Genomic DNA, 26,407 nt, shown 5'->3' with positions numbered 1-26,407 from the left:
AACGTCTGACAGTATGTGAGGATATGTTTGCATGTTGGCCTGTTATGTTATATGTGATAGAGGTAGTAGGAGGGGACCAGTCCCCAAGTTCAGTTGTTAGGACCGAAGGGTAGTTCAGACACCCCAGATATGTCTGATAATCTGTTACGTTATGATATGTGTATGTGATAGTCGTAGAGTTCGGTTGTTAGGACCGAAGGGTAGGTCAGACACCCCAGATATGTCTGATAATATGTTATGTATGATATATGTGTAAGTAGCAGTAGGGGTGAAACAGTCCCCGAGGATCGGTTGTCGGGACCGACGGGTAGTCAGCACCCCAGAATGGCTTGACACAGGTAGTCGGCACCCCAGAATGGCTTGACACGGGAAGTCGGCACCCCAAAATGGCCGCACGGGTAGTCGACACCCCCAGAATGGCCGTACAGGGTAGTCAGGCACCCCAGAATAGCCTGGCAGTATGTTTGTTGTATGTTTGCATGGTATGTGGTATGGTGGGGACTCACTAAGCTTCGTGCTTACGGTTTTCAGTTTTGGTTTCAGGTGCTTCCGGTAGAGGATGATGGAGCTCGAGATGATCGCATGGCACACACCATAGATTAGTCAGCCTGGGAATGTTTTACTCTGATAATGAACATGTGTTTTGAAAACTAATACTCTGTTTATGTTTTGAAATGATGATTTTACTTTAAGTAATATTTTATTAAAAGAAATTTTTAGTCTTGAATTTTGGGACATTACAGGGTTGCATTTTTTATGTTTATAGGTTGGTGAAGTGAGTTGAGCTATAACTTCTGGTGGTGAGGAGTTTTTGAATGAAAAAATCATCAAAGTTGGAGAATAAAAGCTTCCCATCATCAACCGGAGGAATAATTCCACTGAATGGAAAAACATCTTCATCAAATTGAGCACGGCGAGTAACATAAACTCGATTTGTAGATGGATCAAGGCAATGATATCCTTTATATTTTGGACTATATCCAATAAAGATACAGGAGGCGCTTCTAGGTGAAAGTTTGTGGCATGTATAATCACGAAGATAAGGGAATACCCGACAACCAAAAGTTGGAAAAGTTGCATATGAAGGCACCTAATTGAATAAAATCTCATATGGAGACTTTTTTTTAAAGCAATGGTGTTAGTAGACGATTGATGATGTACTAGGTTACAACCCGTGCGAATCACGGGTAAAAAATTTATAAAACATTTATATTATTAATAAGAGTTAAGTTTGTTTAAAACTTTTTGTATTGATTATTTAAAATTAATATTAATACATATTTATGAAACATAATATAAATTTGAGTATATTGTAAATGATTTATAAAACAAAATATAAATTTGAATAGATTTTAAGGAGAAACACAATGAATAATATAAATGACATTGATATATAAAAAATAAAATATAAAAAGAAATGTAATGAAAATAAATAACAAAACACAATTGTTTGAATTTAAAAACTACCAACTGTGTCATTAGATGTAGTTGTTGCAGAGATAATTCTTTCAAACGAAACACAAGAAAATCCGTATGTTGATTTGGATTGAAAGTGTAGACACTCCTTCATAGTTGTTCTTCCATGCAAGTTTAATTTTTCCTTTACATCACTTATTTTAAAACTGTATCTGTTAGGAGTGATAGTGGGGGATCGGAAGAAAACAACTTGATCTTCTTTCAATTTCGATTCAAACCTTTGAAAATCTCTTGGATAGACACTTGCTCGGATTTTAGTACACTATTCACATAGGATAAGAATATTATATAATGTTAAACAATTGTATTTTAATATACAAAAATTGGTTAACAATGTAAAAGAATAATGTTATTGGAATAACAGATTTTACCATCTCATCCATCAATATCATCTCCATTGATTTTACTATAGTGGGGTTAACATCTGACATTGATCTCGATAACCGGATGATAGACACTTTCAGTGTGTAATCATCCTTCATATTGTCAAAGTCTTTAATCAAAGTGATGTTTCTCTCTACCATTGTCACTATAATAAAACATAAAAGAAGAAAGTATTATGTATAATGTGAGTAGATACTTTATTCCAATGATAACTATCAAAATACAATGCTATTTTCTTTCAATGATACTTTATGAATAAGTGTTTTTAAAGGGACATGTGGCATTTTACTTTGGTTTATTAGATAGGGAGATTAGTATGTATTATGTACATTTGTATCTATTTTTATATCCAAATGTATCAACCAAGTGTCCCCGAATAAAGCGAATTCCCCATTATATTATGTATTATCAGTTTTTCTTAAAAGAAAATATATGCAGAAAATAAAGTATACTCAAACAGAGAAAATATAACACAAACACACAGAAAATATGATGAAATGCTGGAAAAACTTAGATGTTGTATGTTATTTCATATATTTGAAAATAACAAACGGAAAAACTGTAAAGTTATCTTCTTGGACTCATGAATGGACTACTAATAAAAGAAAATGAATTAATGAACAATCTTGTTGTGGTCTTTTTAGATATGGAATACACTTCGTTCATTGCAACACACACATAACTTAGTAAAAAATCAGAAATGTAGGATCGTTTAATAGGAAAAAATTAGTAAAATATCATAGAAAATTACCATTATGTCCGTGGACTACTAAGATATTATAACAACAATCACAAACTGAAATATAAACACACAAAAAATTTAAACATATTTATGATATTTAAAAAAAAGGTAAAAACAATATACTTTCATATTGTATTAATTAATGAAAAAAAATAGAAAACAGAAACTATGTAAATATAATTCAAAGTAAAATGTTATTAACTACACATACACACAAAACTCATGAGTAGTTTCACGCATGAAATTAATTTTATTTGCAAAACTTTTATTTTTATGAAAATCTCACAACCTTTTTTTAGATAAAAAAAAATTGATATTTTTATTAATATGTTTAGTAAGAACTCATGAGTACTGCATAGTAAAAGCAGTCCCCAACATCAAATTGTTTCATGGTGAAATTACCCCCACGTAAGAAATATAGATTATTCAAACAAATAGTCCAAATGTTAATGTGGTATCAAGTAAGTGGTTTTTAAAAAAGATGATTCAAGATGAAGTACATACAGTTTTGTTGAAAAATTGGAGTATCTTTACGCCCATAACTTCTTGGTCTTCTTTCCTGCGGAGCACAGTAACAAGTAAAGGTCGATTAAAACGATGATTAAAGATGTTTAAAGTATCTATAGAACCAAATACGATTAAAAGGAGCAAATAAATCAAATTAATTGTAATTTATACATACCTTATATATCATCATACCTTAATACGAAATCGGAGGACTGAATATGTCAAACGTGTAACGACGTGAATTTTCAAAAACAATTTTTCATTTTTAAATCATATTTTCAATCATCAAAACAATATCAAACAAATTGTATCTAATATCATCATAACAAACAAATCCCAGAGTCTCAAATACATAAATCCTCTCAGTGTGTACGGATCATGTCGGCGCCTTCCCACGGTCCTCGCTAGTACCTGAAACACCCAACACAACAACTGTAAGCATAAATGCTTAGTGAGTTCCCCAAAATACCACATACAACACATACGCCTTTCCAGGCCATAACCCTGTGAACCTTCCGGTCCAAGTGTCTGAGGGGACTTCCGTCCCAAATCCCGGTAGGCCTTCCGGTCCTACCCGTATCGACCTTCCGGTCCGTAACCTCCTGACCTTCTGGACTATGTCCTCTTGACCTTCCAGACCATATCATCTTGACCTTCCGGTCCTTATCATATATAGCATACATATCACATATCAACATATAGCACACACATCTCATAGCATATAAGACCTTCCGGTCACACATAGGTACCCTTCCAGGTACAGTATAGTGAGAAGACTCACCTCGACTATCTCGGATAATCTCGCACACATATACACTCATCTAGCCTCTGCCTAAACACATAAACAATTATCTCAAATAAATAACGGCTCTCCAGGCTAGACTAGTCTCTTCCATGTCCTCTAAGAAGGCTAAAAGACCATTTTACCCTTCAAATGGTCCACAAGTCCAATTGTTGACCAAACCCTAAAAGTCAACAAAAGTCAACGGTCAAACATTGACCAAACTCGTCGAGTGCACTCGTGTGACTCGGCGAGTCCATGTATGTCCTCTTCGCCCCTGATCCTCACTCGACTCGCTGAGTCAACCCTACACTCAACGGGTTATCACAGGTCACGAATCGCGGGGCAACCCGACTCGACTCGTTGAGTCCCTTATGGACTCGACGAGTTCCTCCCATGAAAACACTCAAACGATCTTTTGAGGTCAGATCTGTTTCACCAACTAGTAGATCTAACCTTCTAACACTCGAAAGTCACGTAAAGGTTTAAACTTTACGTTCATGCAATGCTTATAAGACCAAAAATGGAGAAATAACCTTTAAAATGGGGTTCTACTCTCAAGGCTCCCATGAAACCTCATAAAGCTGGAAGCTTGGGACCTTTTGGACCTCTCGAGGTCCAGATCTATCATCTATACCCAAAGGGACCTCATATGCTTCACAATCTAACTCAAAATTGTGCAAAGAAAACCCTAGATTCAAGGAATTTATCAAATACACGAAATGGGAAGGAACTTGTACCTCAAAACGTGAATCTCAGTGTGAACAACACAAATCCAAGCTCCACAACCGATCTAGCTTGGATTTTCCCACTCCTTCTTGCAAGATTACACCAAAGGATGAAAAATTAGCCTCCAAATTGCTCTCTAAGCTCTCTTTGCTCTCTAGGGTTTTCACAGGGGAGTAGTGGCCGCAAATGACAACCATAAGGGCCTTTAAATAGGGCTCAGGCCCTGAGATTTAGGGTTTCACTTTACAGCGCGGACTCGCCGAGTCCACGCATTGACTCGTCGAGTCCGATCATTAATCCAGACAAGAATTCGCGATCCTACTCGGCGAGTCTGAGCGTCTACTCGCCAAGTCCCTCCATAAAACTCAAGATAAATAATTAAAATGAGATACCTGGGAATCCAGATGTTACAAAACGTATAACATTAAATTTAAATACAGATCAGATACCATAAAAAGCAAATATTAATTGTTGGTTTAATTTGACTTGGACGGTTATAATATAATGACGTGATTATAGAAGTTGAAATCAAAGAAGGGCAAAAACAGTATTTAACATTAGATGAAATCAGTGTTTTTGAAGGGACACATGGCATATTACTTCTGTTTATTAGATAGGGAGATGTGGCAGACGTAAATGCATCAACCCATAAGGAAGCAGGTGCATGTGCATTAAAAAGCATTACAAGCCCAGTTTCAGTCATGTGACGGTGCTTACGCTCGGCCCGTCCATTTTGTTGAGGCGTATGCGGACAAGAAAGACGATGATTGATGTTATTGTTGAGTAATACCTTTTGAACATGATGATTAGTAAACTATGTAACACCATCACTTTGTAAACATTTAACCTTGGAAGAGAATTGTGTATGCACAAAGGTTAAGAATGCAACTAATACATTATAGAAATTTGACTTGGCCTTAAGAGGATAAAACCAACTAAATCTTGAGAAATCATCAATAAATACCACATAATATAAGTAGCCATCAGTTGAGATAACAGGAGTTGGTCCCCATCAATCATAATGAATCATATCCAAGACATTTGAAGAATGTTTGGGATTTTTCATAAAAGGTAATTTATGAGTTTTAGACAACTGGCAAGATGAACAAATACTTGGTTTTGTTAATAAAGAAGTAACAACTAGATATCCAAGTTTATTTAACAAAGAAATAATATCAAACGAAATATGACCCAAACGCCCGTGCCATCGTTCATATGAAGCTCGAAGATGATGTGAATTGACAGCTGCCATAAATGCCTTTTGCCCTTGTTGAAGAATATAAAAGTCAGTCTGACATTTACCCCTTGCTAATGACTCCCGAGTTTGACGATCCTGGATTTCAAAGAAGATATTAGAAAATAATATGTCAACGGGAGAATCGGATGTGAGTTTACTTATTGAGAGAAGATGTTTGGTGAGATGTGGAACCACCAAAACTGTTGGATTAGTGTCTAAGTCCATAACTATTTTGGTATGTACTTGACCCGATGGTGCATGGTCCTTTTGGGTTGCCTTCACCAAAGCAACTTGATAGGATGAATTATGGAGAGAAATGATTAAATATGATTTATTAATATATTATGAGAATAATATATTAAAGGAGAAATCATATTGGTTAATTAATATTAGTCAATAATTAATTGGTAATTAGTTTTGTGACTAAAAGAGATTAAACTTAAGGGACTGGAATTGTAATTATAAGATAATTGCAATTTAGGCCATGGATTGCCTTATATTAAGGAGTGGACGAATTCTATGGGGAAACCCATAGGAAATCGTCTAAGGCCTTAATTAAAGGAGTCCATGGGTTGCTTAGGGATTAAGCATCCAAATTATGGTTTCCTTGTTAGATAACCCTAATGGCCTCACTATATAAAGACCCCTTAAGGACCAAAAACGTGGCTAAGCTTTGTTCTAGGGTTTCACATGTTTTTGGGCAGCCTCCATCCTCTCTCCTCTTCATCCTCTTGCTTATGGTGTTTGTGAACCATTAGAGGAGTGACATTTGTGACTCTAAGCTTTCTAAAGTCATTACAAGGAGATTTGGGATTGTTATTGCTACATAACAATCAAGGTAATATCTTAAACCCATTCTTATGTTAATATGATTACTTGTATGCTAGAATTAGGGTTTATAGTCTTGGATAACTTGCATGTACAATAGAGAAACCTAGATCCAAGCATTAGGGTTTGTATGAGCACATAGGATGTTCTTAGGACCAAAACCCATCAAAAACATCTAGAAGAGGCAGCCTATTATTAATACAAGATTTTCCAGTATATAAAACTGGTAAAGAGTTACCATTACGGAATGTAACCCGGTCAGGACCTAAGTATGGTGTGGAGGATGAAAGGCCATTTAGAGTAGATGTCATATGAGTAGTTGCCCCAGAGTCAACATACCAGTCCAGAGAGTTTTCAGATACATGGCATTGAGAGTAAAAAGCTTGTGCTAAGTTAGCATCTAAAACAGGTCCACGTTGTGCAAAAGTAGACAGATTTGGACATGAAGATGCATAGTGACCTTCTTTCCTACATAATTGGCAATGGGGGTGGTCGACGATTACGACCACAGCCGCTAGAAATAGAGCCACCACATGATTTGCCTCGAGAACCACGTGAAGGGCCGGTAGAAGAGCAGTGACTATCAGCAAGAAAAGCAACTTGTGGGGTTGGTGCACTGTGAACAGATTGCAGAAACAGATCATGACTTTCTGCTTGTGCTAAAAGATCATGAAAAGTAGACTGGGGGTGGACAACCCTTGTAGTAGTGGAAAAAGTCTCAAAAGGTGAACCCAAACCACAAAGAAACCAATGGCATTTATCATCATCACTAACTGGATGTCTGATAGCAGCAAGTTGGTCACAAAAAAAAAACAATACGTACAATGGTTTAAATACACAAATAATCTCCTAACAATATGGAGATGTAAAAGGTAAATATTGAGAGAATTACAACAGGATATAATTTCCATAAAAGAGAATAATTTTCTAATAACATCATTATAGGCTCATGTTAAAAGGGTTGAGCGTAGCTACAGGGTTTGGGGTTTTAGGGTTTCTACGTTTTTTTTGTGGTAACTGATTGAGAAGGAAACGACGTTAACCCTTTTAAACCATCGTTAACCTACTTTGACTGTTGTTCACCTTTACCATCAACTGAAACCGTTTTTATCAAGCAATTCGAAGAAATCCGTTGTGATCAAAGGTTGTTTGCTTTCTCTAAATAATTTTCATTCACGTCACCTAAATCATGAAGAAATCCGAACGACCAAATGCATCAATACGCAAAGATGGAGTCGATTTGATCAGTAACATGCCGGATCATATTCTTCTCTTGATTCTTTCAGGTCTTCCATCTACCGAAGAAGTAATTCGAAGCAGCATTTTGTCGATATTTGTGGACTTTAGTTCCCTCTGTAGAATTACGTTACCCAGAATTACCAGACAAATACCATCCAATGAAGAAATTGGAAGAGTTAGTTTATTGGATTTTAGTAAGCAGATCCATAGATTTTGATAGGTTGCATTTATTTTGTTTAGAGCACTGCAATTCATCAACCATAGGGCGGTGGATCCATGCCGCCGTTACGAAAAATGTCAAACAAATTGATTTCACGTACATGCTTATCCTCTTTATGCATAATAGTTCCTCTTTATGCTTTTTGTCACCATGAATAATAACTCCAAACTCTTATTTGGCATCATTATCATAGTGCATTTATGCTGCACATGATCATTCTCTACCTAATCTAACGACTCTGGTGCTAATCACAACAATTGATGCCTTCACCATGGATGACCTCAAGCGAATTCTCAACTATTATCCCAAGCTGGAGTCTCTCAAGTTGATTGTTAAAAAGGTTTTTTTTTTTTTTTTTTGCATCACATTCTTAAACATGATGGGTCACTTCCACGCTTTGAACCTATTATATGAAAAGCAATTGAGCCAATAAATATGTTTTCCAAGAATTAAAAAACATTAGTTTTAAATTTTCTCATCTCACATGAAAAAGTAAAACTTATGCTTTTGTTTGATGATCTAGGAATTTGTTGGGGTGGAATACAAGAAGTTAGATGAAGCTGAAACAAGGAGAATCTTGACTCCTAATCATTTGAAAATGGTGGAGTTTCTTGAATTCAATGGAGAAAAGCCAAAACTGGTTATAGAGAAGTCGAAACCATTTATAGATGTTCATGGAACCCAAAATACATTGTTGAAAATGATTTTCAGTTGGGGTAACAAAGCAAACTGCACTCATTGGAAACTATGAAGCTAATTGTCAAAGTGATTATTCTTTATAAAGAACTCTTTTTTTAAGTAGTAGCAATTAGAAGAAGTTAATAAAGGTATAGAGATCTCATTATGTTTTCCTGTGTGAAGAAACAGTTTTAAACTGTCTAGAACAGTGTATTAAAAATAAGTGAGAGTAACTGATGTTTTTAGGGAAAATCCAAAGTGTTTTTACTTTTTTTAGTTCATCTGAATCGAGATTTTTTTTTTACTTTATTTGGTCTAAATTAGAGTTAGTTATGCTGAAAAGAGGGTCACGAGGTTTGAATTTGGGAAATTTTGTAATAGTGAAAGGTACGTAGCTATTTTTGATAAAAGTGCATTCTTATGGAAATAAATTAAAATGGCTTGAAGGGTATGAAAGTCAATTTGTTATGTAATTAAAAAAAACTGTCAACTTCATTTGTATTAGACGATCATTTACCACCAATATGGGACACAACAAAACAAGACCTTAAAATCACAAAATTATCCTTGATATTTTAATAACTTTATTAACAAAAAAAACTTTATACATAAAACCATTACTTCCAAATATTCATTGATATTTTACATGTTTGGGGATTTTGATGGAATCCAAAGGAATTGAATGTAAGATTCATTTATGTAATGCCTTTGGTTATCAAATGGGTCCTTTCAAAATGTATATTTGATGTAAGATTTTATCATTACTTAGGGGTAGCAAAAGCATTTATATTCCATTATCCTTTAAGACATAACTATTCTTAAAAACTTTGGTTAACTATACTATTATAATTAATCTTCTTATTATTTTAACCGGTAATAATATTTAAATGTTATTGTGTAACTTGTTATTTTATTATTATTATTATGCAATTGATATATGTTTAATTACTTTTATTATATAACTAGGTGTGAAACTCATGTATTGCATGAGTTTATTTAAAAGAAAATTTTAATATGAAATTCTAAACATTTGAGAAGTTTGAATTTATAAGAAAAGTGAGAGAAATATTAAACTATTAAAATTATTTTTTTTCTTTTGTAAATTTAACCAAATAATTTAGATAAATAAACAAAGAAAACTAATGAGACTTTAATTTAGGAAATTTGAAATTAGAAAGAAAGTTCATTAATGAAATTGATATGTATTTATTATTACATTTAAATACTATTGGAATTTAATAAAATAGAAAAAAAAACCATAAAATGACATGTTAGATAAAAGTTAATTTAAAATAACCACAAATGACATATGAACAAATAAATAAGAATGTGACATGTGACAAAAATGATCTTTACTTATTATAGTAGATTACTGTTTTATGTAAATATAATTTATTACATTTACTATATACATTTCAACAAATGCTTCAAGCTCTGTCATTAACAAAGTTATTAATTTTGTTATCTATATATGGATATATATTTAAATTTATGTAAAAACAATTATTTAATTATGTATATACAATTATTTTCATACATGTGTATATTAAACATAAATAGAATTATTTAATTATGTCATTTTTATTATTGATTTTTCAGATTCCATTTTTTTGTCATACAAACACTCCTCTAGGTTTGAACTCCATCTAAATTCCAACTTCAATAATATTTTAATTTCTTCTAAAACATTATGTGTACCAAACAAATCCTAATTCTTTACAAGAAATATGTGAAATCTCAAGTTGAATTCATGCACCTTACGTATTCTAAAAGAAAATTAATTCACCCATCTTGGATCAATTTTTTATTCCAAACATATAAATATAATAATTAAACCTCCAAGTCATGGAAGTATGTTTCTTCGTTTCTTCATATAAAAAGATGTTTCAATTTTTCTTGAAGGAGGTCGGAGGGGAATTGAAATCATTTTTTTCTTGTCAGTTTCTTGATGGTAATCGTGAGTGTTTTTAGGGGATGGGGGATTGTAGGGAATGAAAAATAATAAGGAAAAAGAATTTAAGGGTGAATTGGAAGTTTCATGTAGTAGTATCATGGAGTGGTGGTATGATGTGGAAGAATGAGAAAGTGAGGGATAGAAAGGTCAAATGTGTTTTGTTTCATATTTTGGATGAGGCAAAAAAAAAAAAAAAAAATCATTTGACTTGGTCAACATCTTACGATGTTCGTCATGTGAAAGGGCCATGTTCTTTTCTTGTGCAATCCCAATATCCCATGCATCAAATTCTACCCTATGTAAAAGTCACAATTAGCAAAACATGATATGTTTGTGTGTTTGCCTGTGTACACACTCCTTAACAATATACAATTTACAAGTCTATAAAACTTAAGTTGAGTGTTACATACAAATAAAAGTTAGTATATGTTTGATTTTTATATTTATTTCATAAATAAAATAAAAATTAAACCTAACGTATACATTTTGGGGATCTTAGGGTATTCACAATAAAAAATGGAACCCTCCCTATAAAGGTGAGACCAAGAAACAATTTGATATCTTGACAATGATTCCTTAAGGAAATTTGAGAACTCATAACGCTAAATTGAACATTTTTTTGCTTACATTTTAAATTAGATAGAAAAATACGAGAAACTCGAAAAAAAAACATGAAATATGATATATCCAAAATTATCGGAGAGGAGATGTAAATATAAAAAGAAATGAAATATTTTTATATTTTTTATTTTTATCCATATTAATGGTGATATTCGTAATATTTAATAAAATTAATAATATTTAAAGATAGAGAATATTTTCCTTTTGAGATAAAAAAATATTTATCTCTTGAGAAATTAAATATCGTCCTACCTTTTGTTCTTATTTTCTTACCTACCTATTTAAGATAATGACTAGTGTATAAATTCAAAATGTCAATCAAATTTAAATTAAATTTAATGACATTTGGCACCATCTAAAATAGATAGAAGGATATTAGGAAGAAAAAGTAAGAGGCTATTTAATTTCTCTTTTACTTTTTTAAAGAAAAATATAAGATTTAAGAAAACAAATCTATTCCAAATTAGAAAATATGAAAAAAACCGAGAATATCACATGTACCAAATTGCAAGACTTTAAAAAGCAATGTGCTAATTTGGATCTACGCTTCTCAAACGAGTCGATTTGGGCCAACAAAAGAACAAACGGGTCATTCTGATGGTTCACCCAAAGACCCCAAAACAGAAGCGTCTTCTTCGTTAAACATCATCTTCTTCTTCTTTTTCCTGCTTGAATCCTCTCGTCAATAACTGATTCATCATCTTCGCTCAAATCTCTACCCTGTTTAAACCAGGTAACTTCACAATCTGCTGCTACTAACTGCTCATTTCTCATACTATATCCTCATTTGATTTCTTCAATTTGTAGTTTAGGGTTTCATCCATTTCGCTGTTCCAGGTTTGTAGTTTAGGTGTATACTATGATGCGTTGAAATAAATTTATGGTCCCAAGATAAAATTAAATATTCGCTCCCCATATGTTTACATAAGTTACAATGTTCTGCCAAAAATATCAGTTTGATTATCTAAAACCAGTAGACCTAATTCTCTGTTCTAATTTACGATTCCCTTTGCTTTTAAATCATGTTGCATACTTATTTCAACGACACAAAACTCAAACTATTTGAGTATGTGGGCAATATGAATTACGAATGCCTAAAGCTAATTCACCTGGTTAATATTTCACTTACAGTTGAACTTCTGCTAAAACCCCTTGTTGCATAGCTGGCGATTGAGTGATTCAAAGCTATTCTAAGTGGGAATGCAAAAGTTGCTTCATGCTAGAAAGGGCATTCTTGATACACCAAAAAAGGTATGCCTTTTAGCTTATTGCTGATGTGGGGTTAAGACTTAAAGAACCCCATGATGCCTGTGAACAATTTGAGAAAATGACATCACTACGTTCTAGTGGATATGTGGATCCTGGATGGGAGCATGGTACTGCTCAAGATGTAAAAAAGAAGAAAGTGAGATGCAATTATTGTGGGAAAGTAGTTAGTGGTGGGATTTATAGATTGAAACAACATTTAGCCCGAGTTTCAGGAGAAGTAACATATTGTGAAAAGGCCCCTGAAGAAGTCTGCTTAAAGATGAAAGAAATCATGGAAGGATGTCGAATTGGTAAGAAACCAAAACAAATTGAATATGATGAACAAGCATATCTCAATTTCCCTTCTAATGATGATGTTGAAGAGGAAGAGCATGTTGGGTATAGGAACAAAGGGAAACAGTTAGTGGGAGACAAGGGTTTAGTGATAAACATGGCGCCTCTTAGGTCATTAGGGTATGTTGACCCTGGTTGGGAACATGGGGTTGCTAGAGATGAAAGGAAGAAAAAGGTTAAATGCAATTACTGTGATAAAATAGTGAGTGGAGGGATTAATCGATTCAAGCAACATTTAGCTAGAATACCTGGTGAAGTTGCACCTTGTAAAAGTGCACCTGAAGAAGTTTATTTGAAGATAAAAGAAAACATGAAATGGCATCGAACTGGAAGGAGGCATAGAAGACCTGAAGCTAAACAAGCTTCACCTTTTTACATGCACTCTGAAAATGAAGATGAAGAAGATGAACAAGAGGAAGATGAAATACAAGGACAAGGGCATCTACTAATGAGCAATGAGAAACTATTGTTAGGTGATAAAAAAAGATTCACAAGTGATTCAAGAAGATCCGATTCCTTTTCAAAAAAACCAAAATCCGAAACCCTTTTGATACATTCACATTCACATTCACATTCACATTCACATTCACATTCACCAAAGAGTCAAATACCAGGTAAAGTATCACGAAAGGAGGTGATGTCAGCAATTTGCAAGTTTTTTTATCATGCAGGAGTTCCCACACATGCAGCAAACTCACCTTATTTCCATAAGATGTTGGAGATGGTGGGACAATGTGGACAAGAATTAGTGGGTCCCACAAGTGTTATGTTATCAGGAAGGTTTTTACAAGATGAAATCTTGACCATTAAAACGTATCTAGCTGAGTATAAAGCTTCATGGGCAGTTACTGGTTGTTCTATATTAGCAGATAGTTGGAAAGATTCACAAAATCGGACATTAATCAATATTTTGGTTTCTTGTCCACGTGGTTTACACTTTGTTTCTTGTATTGATGCCACTGAATTTGTCGAAGATTCACAAAGTTTATTCATGTTTCTTGATAAAGTTGTGGATGAGATGGGTGAGGAAAACATTGTTCAGGTATTCAATTCAATTCTTTTCTTCCTCTTCTATCAAAAGACCAAAATACCCTTTGATTTTTGTTAATAATATATTCTAGGTTATCACTGACAACACACCGAGTTATCAAGCAGCTGGAAAGATGCTCGAGGAAAAAAGACAAAATCTATTCTGGACTCCTTGTGCTTCTTCTTGTATCGAACAAATGCTTGAAGATTTTTTAAAAATAAAATGGGTTGCAGAATGTATAGAAAAAGGACAAAAAATCACAAAGCTTGTTTACAACCACATTTGGTTATCAAGCTTAATGAAAAGAGAATACACAGGGGGGCAAGAGCTTCTTACACCATCTTTCACCCAAAATTCTTCAAGTTTTTCAACATTACAAACCCTAATGGATCATAGAATTTCTCTCAAACGATTATTCCAATCCACTAAATGGCTTTCATCTCAAGTTTCAAAATCAGAAGAGGGTGAAGAAGTTGAAAAAATTGTAATGAATGCTACTTTTTGGAAAAAGTTGCAATACGTTAGGAGATCAGTGGGCCCTATTCTTGAAGTGCTTCAAAGGATCAACAGTGATGATGGACTTTCAATGGCGTATATATACAATGACATGTACAAAGCAAAACTTGCTATAAAAAGTAACCATGGTGATGATGCAAGAAAATATGGAAACTTATGGAGCATAATAGACAATCACTGGAATTCATCTCTCAATCATCCTTTGTATCTTGCTGCTTACTTTCTAAATCCATCCTACAGATATCGACCTGATTTTGTTATAGTAAGAAAAATTAAATCTTCCCTTATCCTACAAAAGACGTAAATACCCTCGTCATTTATTACAGAAGCTGTTTTCTTATGTTTTACTTATGTGGTTTATTTATTTAGTATCCTGAAGTTGTTCGTGGACTAAATTCATGCATTGTTAGGTTTGAGCCAAACAATTCCAGAAGGGTTTCAGCATCAAAACAGGTATAATAAACTATTTATTAATATAATATTAATAATATAACACAAATTTGGTCATTCTGATTTTGATATTTTGTTATAGATTTCAGATTTTGGTTCTGCAAAAGCTGATTTTGGAACTGATTTGGCTATTAGCACTCGAACAGAACTAAATCCAGGTAACGACTGTGTAAAAGACGTAAATGCCCTCCTCATCTTTAGTGTTTTTAACTTGATTCTATTTTTTTTTAAAGCTGCATGGTGGCAACAACATGGGATAAACTGTCTGGAGCTTCAACAGATTGCTGTAAGGATATTGAGTCAAACATGTTCATGTTATGGGTGTGAGCATAATTGGAGCATATATGATCAGATTCATAACAAGAGGCAGAATCGAATTGCACAAAAAAGATTGAATGATTTTATCTATGTTCATTACAATTTAAGGCTTAGGGAAAGACAAATTAGGAAGATGATGCCAAACACATCGGCTTCCATGGACACTGTTCTTCAAGAAGCTCTATTGTATGATTGGATTGTGAAGCCAGAAAAACAAGCATATCAAGAAGACGAGGTAATATTTTTAAATATGATATATGAATATAGATGTGTTAAAAATGAATAATATGAATTTGGAATAATTCAGGAGCTTTGTAGTGAAATGGAACAAGGGGATATATATGAGAATGGGTTGGTGGAATATGAAGAGGGGAGGAAGGGTTCATTACAGGTGGTGACAATGGTGGATATTGAGCCATTAGACACTCATCCAAATCCAGTCAACAATGTTGAAGATGAAGATGATGACTTAAATTTTCTTGATGATGGGTTGAGTGATTCATAGGTGGGTTGTGGCACATAATGCTAGAGGAAGAGTGTTGTATAGGGTGGTGTTAATGTTATGATGTTTTACCACTTGTTGTAATGCAAAATGATGTAATGTTTGTTTTTGTGTTGGTTTTTATGAAAGGGCATTGGGTTCTTAATCGTATCATTGACAAAATGAATGTTAAAAATGTGTAGTCTCATTAAGGTAGGTGTTAAACAATTGTGTTTTAGGAGCATAATGTGAGATCTCAATCGGGTATAATGATAAATCTTATTCATATTGAAACTTGAACTTTCACACTCAATATAATGGAGTATAATGACAATGAGTGTAATGGATGGGTAATGGAATAAGCATGTTTTGGATTGTAGGAATGTAAAAAAAAAATTATATTATATTTGCATATAATGTCTAGTTTTGTTTTTGTTGTAGACATTATTTAATTATAATCAATAAGCTTCTATGTATAAAACTAAAAGTTAAATGTAATTATGTAATGAAACCTTCATAATCAAATTAAGATTATGATCATAAATATTCATTTTGTTATTTTTAGTAAGTTAAATTAGGTATCCATCACAGGTGTCTATCGGTATAAATGACACGAATAAAAATTGTTTATATTGAGAACTAGGTTACAACTCGTAGAAACCACGGGTAAGAAAGAAAAAGAATATTGATGATTAAAAATGATAATAGAAAATTAAAGATTTATAAAATTTTATTAAAGTAGTTTATTAAAAACATGACAGTAAAAAATTATTTTGTAAATAATAATGTATACACAAATGAATTTAGATTCAGATAAAAAAAACCGAATTGAATTGAATATTGAATGAAGGAGGAATTGAATATTGAATGAAGGAGGGGTATAACTGGAATTTCACTTTGATATAAAATGTTTGGTAGAAGTGACACGTGGACAAAATGTTTCATTTATTAAATAGGAAGATTTTATACACGGTGGAATAAAAATGGATAATCACCAAAATTATCATTGTTTCGTACCAACATGTTCAAAAAATTTCTTTCGCACATGTTGAAATTGCGAACTCTATTATGAATACCGAACTTACTTTTCTAACATTAATTATTGGGCTTAGCCTGTTTATTGGTTTTGTTTTTATAGTTTTAGTTGCACAATTTGTTTCAATTTCTCTCGGTGTCGTGGACTGAAATATATTCGGTTGGAATGTTATATAACTGTATTTCAAATAGCACATATTTTTGCATAAAAAGAAAATACTTTTAAAAAACATTTTTTTCTGTCTAAGTTGTTATCAACTCAAAAGTTGTCTCAATCAAAGAACGACCGTAGAGGTGTAGCAGACATGACGGGACATGCTACATGTGGTCCAAAATATCACCCATAGTATCACAACTAGCAATTTGTTAAGAAATTTTGTGCTCATGTAAACACTATCTTTGATGATACTTGTAACTCTAATGTAGCACCTGGTTCCTGGTGGTTTGGAGCTTGGGAGAAGAAGGAGAAGGTTGAAGAGTGCAAGAAGGGAAGAAGATCTGGAATCTACTCTGTGAAGGGCTTCTATTCAGGTAGAAAAGTTCCTACCTTGATCTTTAGTTCATTAAATCCCTTTTTTGTCCCTAAAAAGTGGTTTTAAGCCCTAAGAACCTAAATCTCTATGTGTTTATGGTTAATGTTCTGCAAGGACTTCGGATTTGGGCCTTTTGGACATTCTAGTAGCATAAAGTCTTTGTGGTTGAGGTGATTGAGGTCCCTATTGAGTGTAGGACCTCTTAAAGAGCTTGGAATTGCATGTTTGAGCTCATAGGGCCATGCATGCACGTAAAGTTTGCAACTTTACGTGGTAAACATGCCCTAGGACCATAGATCTGTGGTTTTGAAGCGTTGCATGTCTCAGATCTGGCCTACTCGGGAAATGGGTCGAGGGACTCGGCGAGTCCCAAAGTGGAACTCGGCGAGTTCTATGAAGATGGTCCTAGACTCGACGAGTTGGATGAACAACTCGGCGAGTCCTATGAAGATTGCCTGGAGCTCGCCGAGTTGTTCTTCAAACTCGGCGAGTCATATGAACTTTCACAGAGCAAGAGGGGTTTAAGCGTTGAAGGTTCAACCCTTCGTACCTGCACGTGGAATTAACCGTGTAACATAGTCCCAAAACCCCAAACCCTCGTATGGGGTGTTCTGGTGTGGATTGGAAGCGAGTAGGGGATCCGCTCGAGGAACTCGGCGAGTCGGGACTCGAGTCGGCCCCATAGTCCCGAGTGGTGAGTCAATGGTGACTCAGTGAGTGGGGAGAGGGACTTGGCGAGTAGGACCGAATTAGTAAGGGAAGGACTCGGCGAGATGCTCGCGGACTCGGCGAGTCCAGTCAACTGGAAGTTGACTTTGACTTGGATTTCGACTTGGTCAAGGGTAAAAGGGTCATTTTACCCTAAGCACATCTAACAGTGTTTGACTAATCATTTTGTGGGAATTATAGCCGGAGGACGTCTGGAGCAGCAGCAGCAGTAGACAGTCAGTTCCCGATCAGATCAGCAGCTACTTTTAGGTGAGTTACCTTCCAGTAGCGGTGGGTCTAAGGCCACAATGTCGAGCCACCAGTAGGAGACGTATGCTAGATGATTGTCTCTGTGATATCATCTAGGTTTGCTACTACCTGATATGTTATATGCTAGCATGATATGTTATATGTGATAGTAGTAGAGTTCGGTTGTTAGGACCGGAGGGTAGTCAGACACCCCAGATACGTCTGACAGTATGTGATGTTATGTTTATATGCTAGCATGACCTGTTATATGAGTTTGAGGTAGTAGGAGGGGAGTAGTCCCCGAGTTCGGTTGTTAGGACCGAAGGGTAGTTCAGACACCCCAGATATGTCTGACAATTTGTTATGTTATGATATATGTGTAAGTAGCAGTAGGGGGTGAAATAGTCCGCGAGGATCGGTTGTCAGGACCGACGGGTAGTCAGCACCCCAGAATAGCTTGACACGGGTAGACCGCACCCCAGAATGGCCGCACGGGTAGTCGGCACCCCAGAATGGTCGTACCGGGTAGTCAGGCACCCCAAAATAGCCTGGCAGTATGTATGTTATGTGTTTGTATGGTATGTGGTACGAAGGGGGAACTCACTAAGCTTTGTGCTTACGTTTTTCAGTTGTTGTTTCAGGCACCTCTTCAGCTAGGGGAAAGGAGTCGGCGCGGTAGCGGCATATCACACACACTCTTGTTTTCCGCACCATGGATTTCTGGGATGTACTCTGAATTATTACCATGATATTACCGGTTTTCAGACATGGATTATTGTTATGAATGTTTTGTAATGATGTTTCTATGTATTAACCTAAATTAAAAATGAAATTTTTAACCGGTATTTTTGGGACGTTACAAGTTGGTATCAGAGCCCTGGTTTGAGGGATTCGGACACACCTTCGGGGGTGTCTGAACTCAAATCGAGGGATTAAAAGATTTTCCAAAAAGAAAATGTTTTCTAAATATTGAGAAAAGAGTTTTGAGAAATAACGAAGTGTGTGATGTGCGCGACCGGCCGAGCTCAAGTAAGTATTCCCCAAAGTACCTATACAAGTTTATGTTATGTTTATCAGCCTTCGTAGAACAGCATGCTAGAATAGGACTAAGGATCTAGGAGTGATGCCTTATGTGCCTGCTTTATATGTTTCAGTTGTATGAGAATTGCATGCTAGTATTGAGTAGACAACAAGTAGGATAGCCTGATTAGGTTATGCCTGATAGTATGAACTTAGCATTGTATGCTAGTACAGTTCCTGTAAGCAGATAGAGTTGATTGAGATTGTTACCCTTGTCTGAATGCTGCTTGCTTCGTGCTTTGTGGGACTCTGAATAATGGGAGTTAGCCAGTAGGTGAATACGTCACGTCACATATGATCAGGGTTGAATAATCTTAGAGTGTTGGGTTTGATCCTATTGCGCAGCTCTTGTTTGAGTCCAACCGTGGTAGGGACGATTCTGTTACTCGAAGGATTATCTGAGCCTCATCACATGTGATTGTATTCAGGTAATGGCTAATTTGCATTACAAGGAGGCCTGCAGCAGCTGAGGACTGGGTAGAGTAGAGTCAGAGATTTCCCTAGGGCAAGCCTAGGATGAATATAGCAGTGAACAACAATAGTGAAAGGGGTCCGGTGGAGTCAAGGCAGTCCTTGAAGAAGGTACGGATAGATGTGGAAGGTAGTATGGGCCCGTACTACTGAAAGCAGAGGATCCGTACCCGAACTAAGGAAGGCTGAGATAAAACCGGGGAACTTGTAGTAGTTGTGATCCCTCAAGAAGTAGCAGTATCACTAACAATTGTTATTTATGTACTGTAGAATGGTGGTACTTCGATCGAGGCCGATAGATGGCAGTTCAGGAGAGGGGTCAGGTTCGGGATCAGGTTCCGAGCCGGTAGATGAGGGACTACGCGAGTTCATCGCGTCAGAGATCACCAGGGGTATCCTTGAGTCGACCCCCATCATCTTCGGGTCGATCACAGAAGGGATAGTTGAGCTGATGTAGGATCGCCTCAGGGCGTTCAGGAGCGACATGGCATCTGGCCAGTCGGGATCGCGCACGCTGTCCTTTAAGGACTTCAGGGGCAGTGGTGCGCCGGATTTCCACGGGGTGAAAGACCCCATTGCTGCCAGACGATGGATTGCAGACATCGAGTCTGCACAGTTGACTAGCTTCTGCCCCGAGGGGTCGAAGGTGAGGTATGCAGTAGGGTGTTTACGAGACCGGGCTCGAGACTGGTGGGAGTCAGTGGGTGACTCATTGGGAGCCTCAGCGATCGAGTCTATGACCTGGTCGGACTTTGTGACCAGATTCAGGGCAGAGTTTGCGCTGGCTGTCAAGCTTCAGCAGCTGGCCAGGGAGTTTTTGGACATGAGGCAGACGACAGAGACTGTGGCGGAGATCACCGCCAAGTTCCGGGAGAGGGCGTTGTTGGTGCCCCAATATGCGGGTGATGAGGACATGAGGAGGACCCGCTATCATGACATGCTCCGAGCTGATATACAGGAGCACGTTAGTTTTTCAGCTTGCCCCACCTTGGACTCTATGATTGCCAGGGCGAGGGAGAGGGAGATAGATTTGGAGCACATCCGGAAACGAAAGGCAGAAGAGGGACAGTCAGGAGGGGCTTCGGGGAAGAAGCCCAAGGGATCAGATTTGGGGCCGAAAGGCCAACAGGGACGGGGCCGCTGCAGGTAATGCGGCAAGACGCACGAGGGGGCGTGCAGGTTGGGATCATCAGGTTGCTATAAGTGCGGCAAGTCTGGGCACTATAGCAGGGATTGCACTGCTCCGGCAGCAGTTATTCAGACGTCTGAGTTGTTGTGTTTCCACTGCAACTAGAGGGGCTACAAGAAGGCCAATTGCCCCCAGTTGACAGTTGCAGCGCCAGTGAAGGCGCCAGCTCCAGCGACCCTGCGGATCACAGATGGCCGGCAGGGCAAGGCAGAGGCTCCAGTGGCGAGGAGCCGGGCATTTCAGCTGACCGCCGAGGAGGCACGTGCAACACCCGATGTGGTGACGGGTATGATTCTTTCCCTCTCATTTATTTATATGATGTTATGATACTGTTAGATTAGTGTCTAAGTCCATAACTATTTTGGTATGTACTTGACCCGATGGTGCATGATCCTTTTGGGTTGCCTTCACCAAAGCAACTTGATAGGATGAATCATGGAGAGAAAGGATTAAATATGATTTATTAATATATTATGGGAATAATATATTAAAGGAGAAATCATATTGTTTAATTAATATTAGTCAATAATTAATTGGTAATTAGTTTTGTGACTAAAAGAGATTAATTAAACTTAAGGGACTAGAATTGTAATTATAAGATAATTGCAATTTGGGCCATGGATTGCCTTTTATTATAAGGTGGACGAATTCTATGGGGGAAGCCCATATGAAATCGTCCAAGGCCTTATGGAAAGGGCTCCATGGGTTGCTTAGGGCTTAAGCATCCAAATTAGGGTTTCCTTGTTAGATAACCCTAATTGCCTCACTATATATAGATCCCTTAAGGACCAAAAACGTGGACAAGCTTCTTGCTAGGGTTTCACATGAGTTTTGGTAGCCTCCATCCTCTCTCCTCTTCATCCTCTTGCTTATGGTGTTTGTGAACCATTAGAGGAGTGACACTTGTGACTCTAAGCCTTCCAAAGTCAATACAAGGAGATTTGGGATTGTTATTGCTACATAACAATCAAGGTAACATCTTAAACCTATTCTTATGTTAATATGGTTACTTGTATGATAGAATTAGGGTTTATAGTCTTGGATAGCTTGCATGTACAATAGAGAAACCTAGATCCAAGCATTAGGGTTTGTATGAGCACATAGGATGTACTTAGGTCTAAAACCCATCAGTGGTATCAGAGCCTAGACTGGTTTCTATTGTATTGATGCTTGATATGGTTGAAAAATTCGATTTTTTGGTTTCTGGAGGCTGGACTCGCCGAGTCCATAGTTGAACTCGCCGAGTCCATGCAGACTCGACGAGTCCAAGCTTGACTCGACGAGTCAACTCGTCAGATGGAGGGTATTTCGCGATTTCTTGCTGTTTTTGCTTATGGATTGTTACCTTATCATATTAGATCAATATAAATCCGATTTTTTGATATATATGACTATATTTTTGATCTAATTGAAGATATTTATCAATTAATAAGATAATTGTTTCCTTATGTGATAATTGATTAATTATTTTGACTAAATTGATAAATTGTTTTGCAAGAAATCATTAAATAAATCAAATATGGATAATTATGTAATTAAATGTTAATTTAGATTATTTGTTATTTGATCCTTGTTGTTATGAAAAGTTTCATATTTTCCCCTTTAGGTTTTATAGTTTAAATTTGAACCCAAAAGTGTTGTTGTTTTGAAATTTAAATAGTTAAAACCCTAATGTTTTGAAAAATGTTTCAAAACTTGCCCTCAAGTTTTGGAATTTAAATTTTGATTAATAGTTTAATTTTGATGTATATTTAAATTCTAAACCCTAATGTTTTGAAATGTTTCAAAACTTGCCCTCAAGTTTTGGAATTTAAAAGTTGATTAAAAGTTTAATTAGGAATGTTAAATTCTAAAACCCTAATATTGTTTTGAAAAGTTTAAATTACACCCTTATGGTTTTATTAATTAATTAAGGTGTATAATTAAAAGAGGTTTAATAAATCCATAAAAGTTTAGGTTTACAATTTAATTGAATTAAAAGTATAATTGTTAAATTAGACCACCTAGTATTTTAAAAGTGTAAAATACACCCTATACTATATATAACATTAAAAGTCTAACATTATATATATGTATGAGTAAAAGTCAGTCTTACCGTTAGTAGGCCTCATTCACGAAGCTGGTCTATAAGGGGTGTTTAAGGAAATTGCCTATAAAATGGCGATTGAATGGGTATCCTCTCTTACCCACCGCACTCTTGACTAGTGGAGGGTCGTTAGCCGAACGGGTAGGATAGGATGAAACCTTCCATTATAAGTATAATGAAGTATAAAAGTAACTAAATGTTTTCATAAAATTCTCAATCTTAGTTACTTAGGCAAAAGTGAATTGATGCAATTCCATGAAATTACACTTTGTGCCCTTGCGGAGACGTTAGTGGAGCGTGTGTGGTTTACCGGCACACTAAATGGTTCTAAGCAAAGGTAGCAAAGGCTGACTCAATGTTTGTCATAGTTCGGTGGAGCGTGTGTGGTTTAACGGTACATCGAATAGGTGACTATAACATGTGGGGGCACCATGTAAGTTTGCATGGTTATTCACACCCGCTTTGTGATCCTCGGCATCCCAGTCACAAACAAGAGGGGCATATCGAGATTTAAACATGACATTGAAATGTTCAATGAATCTCAAAGGATCTAGGAGTTTTCATAGATTTAAAACTTAAATTTATTTTTCGTTTTTCATGGTGGAAATTAGTGAATCGTCATTCACTTACCTTCAAATATTCTGCAACTAGATTACGGCATCCCTTTTCTAGGTTGTAGCGTATTGTGTTGGGTCCTAGCCTTGGAATTTCATTTGGGTGATTTACCAAGGACTCAATCAATCAACTAACTTGAATTCGTTTTCTCCCGTTTTGTAGATGTCAAAGTTCGACAACTATGGTCTTCCCAAATCCCGTGGAACAAGCATTCCACATGAAGATGATCTTCCACGATTCGATCGAGGAACAAGAAATCATGCTTCACTTCCTCCTCCTCCTCCAATTGTTCTCCCTAACCCACAAGATCGAAAAATTGAAAGGTTCAATATCACTCAAGCCCTTTTGGCAAGTAAACATAAAGAAGGAAAGTCGGTGTGTGCACACGTCCTAGGGATGAAGTCACACATTGATAGGTTAAGAATGATGAGATCCGTTGTCGGTGAAGAGATGGCTGTTGATTGGGTTCTTCAGTCACTTCCTAACTCATATAGTGAGTTCGTAAGAGAGTACTATATGATGAACCACGACGTGACCCTTATAGATCTCACATATATGCTTATTGCTGCTGAATCATTAATGGTTTGGCGCAATAGAAAAGCAAAGTTGATTAGTGAATCTGCCTTCAAGACCTCTATGGAGAATGGCAACGAAAGACATGCTATGATCGAAAAGTCTGATCATAAGAGAAAGGCAATGTCTGAAGTAGTTCCATGTTCTGTTCCAAGAGAGTCAATATGCTTTTATTGCCAAGAGAAGGGGCATTGGAGACGAAGTTGCCCTATTTACCTAAGAGATCTAAGAGATGGGAGAGTCAGAACGTATGGCTCTGCTTTAGGTAAAATCCACTATCAAACTCTGTTAAGTTCCTATTCATTGATTCTTAATACATGATGTGATAAGATTGCATTTGAATGTTTTGCAGGATCGGTGAAAAGAAAGGAAGCTTGGTGAGAGGGCAAGATGAATCTAATCACAAGAGATGGATCTCGATCGCATGGACTTGAAGATTAGATTTTGAGCTTCGATCATTATGATATAGTTGTTAGAAATTTTCCTTTTGAAATACATAGTTTTCAATGGATTTTGCATTGTGAGGATAAATGTTTTCCGCTGCTTTTATAAATAAAATAAATTTTGTTTGACTTATTTATTTATTTGTTTATTTCCTTGCAATGAAATCGTTATGAAAATTGATGTTTGCATATTTCTACAACGAATGGATATGATTCTTGTTTATGGTATTTATGGAAATGTCAAGAATTTACCAAATAGGGAGAGTTTCTCATCGCCCAAAGTTTCAATTGGACAGAAATTTGGAATCACGCAATTTGGTTGCACGATGAATGAGAAATTTCATATTTGGAAATTAGACCAATTCATTGACAAAGTGTCAAGTGAAAGAATAGGAGATCGAGCACACAAAGTTGTGTGTTGATCAAGTCCACCATAAGAGTAACAAAGATATTCGTCATGATTTACTAAAGGTTTAGTAAATATGATTATGCTTATAAGATTAAGTGTAATTCTGAATTGATTGAAAAAGTTTAAATCAATAGCAGAACGAATAAGAAAAATCAAGTAGGCAAAAAGATAAAAGTTTCTCCATTCTAAGAAGAAGGGAGAGTACCTTTTATGCTTTATGATAGGTCTTAATGATTAAGAACCATATCTCAATTGATCCTCTAAGTGAGTCTTAGTACAATTGTATGTTTAAGAAGAGGGTTCAAGGATTAAAGAAATGGTTAAATCAAGAAGTCAATCATACTTCGTTCCAATAACAAGTCTTAAAGTTAGGATTGTGACATTGAGTGAAAAGTATTAAGAAGGTTTGTAACATTCATCAAATGTGGAAAGTTGTGATGTCTTGGATAAGACAAAGACCAACTAGGACCAATTTATGAAGAGTTTTGATAAAAGCTACACTAACTCTTGAATATTTGTTTGTCAAGAAAGGTTTTGACAAGAGAATCTTATATGTCAAGGAGTCAGTGGGAGTCTTAATGGTCTTGAAAGGTTTCAAGAACAAATCAAATAAACCTTATCGATCATCACTAGCACACGAGTTGAGGTTTACAACCTATCGTGATGACATTATTTTGTTTCTGTGCCAATCCAGTTGAGTTAATTATGCATGTGAGTTCTATGAGTTCTCATTTTGAACGCATAAAAGGCAAAGCACCTTAATCAATGAAAGGTACATTGATAGGAAAAGGTGAGCTGCTTAACTACTTGGAAGACATGGTGGGCAGCTGTGTTACCATAAGGCAAGAAATCAAGATTAAGAAAGTTCGATCCATATAAGTTTGAATTTGTCGTAAACCTTGGTTTTAACAAATTCACATGGATAAGAACACATACACCGTTTAAATCTAAGTGTCATAAGATTTCCTCCTTCATGAAAATGATTGTGAGGAAATGCTTTCACTAAGAAAGATTTTAAGAAGATAGTGATTGTAAAATTGCATTCTCAAATTCGATTATGGTTACGGTATCCCTTTCCATAATTTGAATTGTGAGGTTTGGCAATTAGTCTTAATTGTTTAGACACACATATGAACTATCTAAGGCAAAAGTGTATAAGAAGCCTTGATAAAAGATTATCAAAGCACTAAGTATTAGAAACATGAACTTAAGAAATTCAATAA

General features: G+C 35.9%; 1 protein-coding gene across 3 annotated transcripts; it reads left to right on the top strand.

Annotated features, from left to right (window-relative positions):
* The first annotated feature begins 11,949 nt into the window (after positions 1 to 11,949).
* LOC145053338 (hAT dimerization domain-containing protein) lies at positions 11,950 to 15,959 on the top strand. 3 transcript variants are annotated; one of them, XM_079001371.1, is made up of 8 exons: positions 11,950 to 12,129; positions 12,528 to 13,564; positions 13,595 to 14,040; positions 14,120 to 14,806; positions 14,914 to 14,997; positions 15,077 to 15,152; positions 15,228 to 15,547; positions 15,620 to 15,959. In XM_079001371.1, the coding sequence occupies exons 2-8, from the start codon at positions 12,724 to 12,726 to the stop codon at positions 15,815 to 15,817; spliced, it is 2,652 nt and encodes an 883-aa protein (XP_078857497.1). In that variant the 5' UTR covers positions 11,950 to 12,129; positions 12,528 to 12,723; the 3' UTR covers positions 15,818 to 15,959. The 3 variants fall into 3 exon arrangements, with proteins under 3 accessions (XP_078857497.1, XP_078857496.1, XP_078857498.1); XM_079001370.1 differs by having other exon boundaries at positions 12,528 to 14,040; XM_079001372.1 differs by having other exon boundaries at positions 12,528 to 14,040; positions 15,631 to 15,767.
* The last annotated feature ends 10,448 nt before the right edge of the window (positions 15,960 to 26,407 follow it).

This window comes from Lactuca serriola, chromosome 5 (assembly GCF_051521515.1).
Source record: "Lactuca serriola cultivar US96UC23 chromosome 5, Lser_US96UC23_V15, whole genome shotgun sequence".
Taxonomy (NCBI): domain Eukaryota; kingdom Viridiplantae; phylum Streptophyta; class Magnoliopsida; order Asterales; family Asteraceae; genus Lactuca; species Lactuca serriola.
This window is presented reverse-complemented; position numbering and strand designations above follow the sequence as displayed.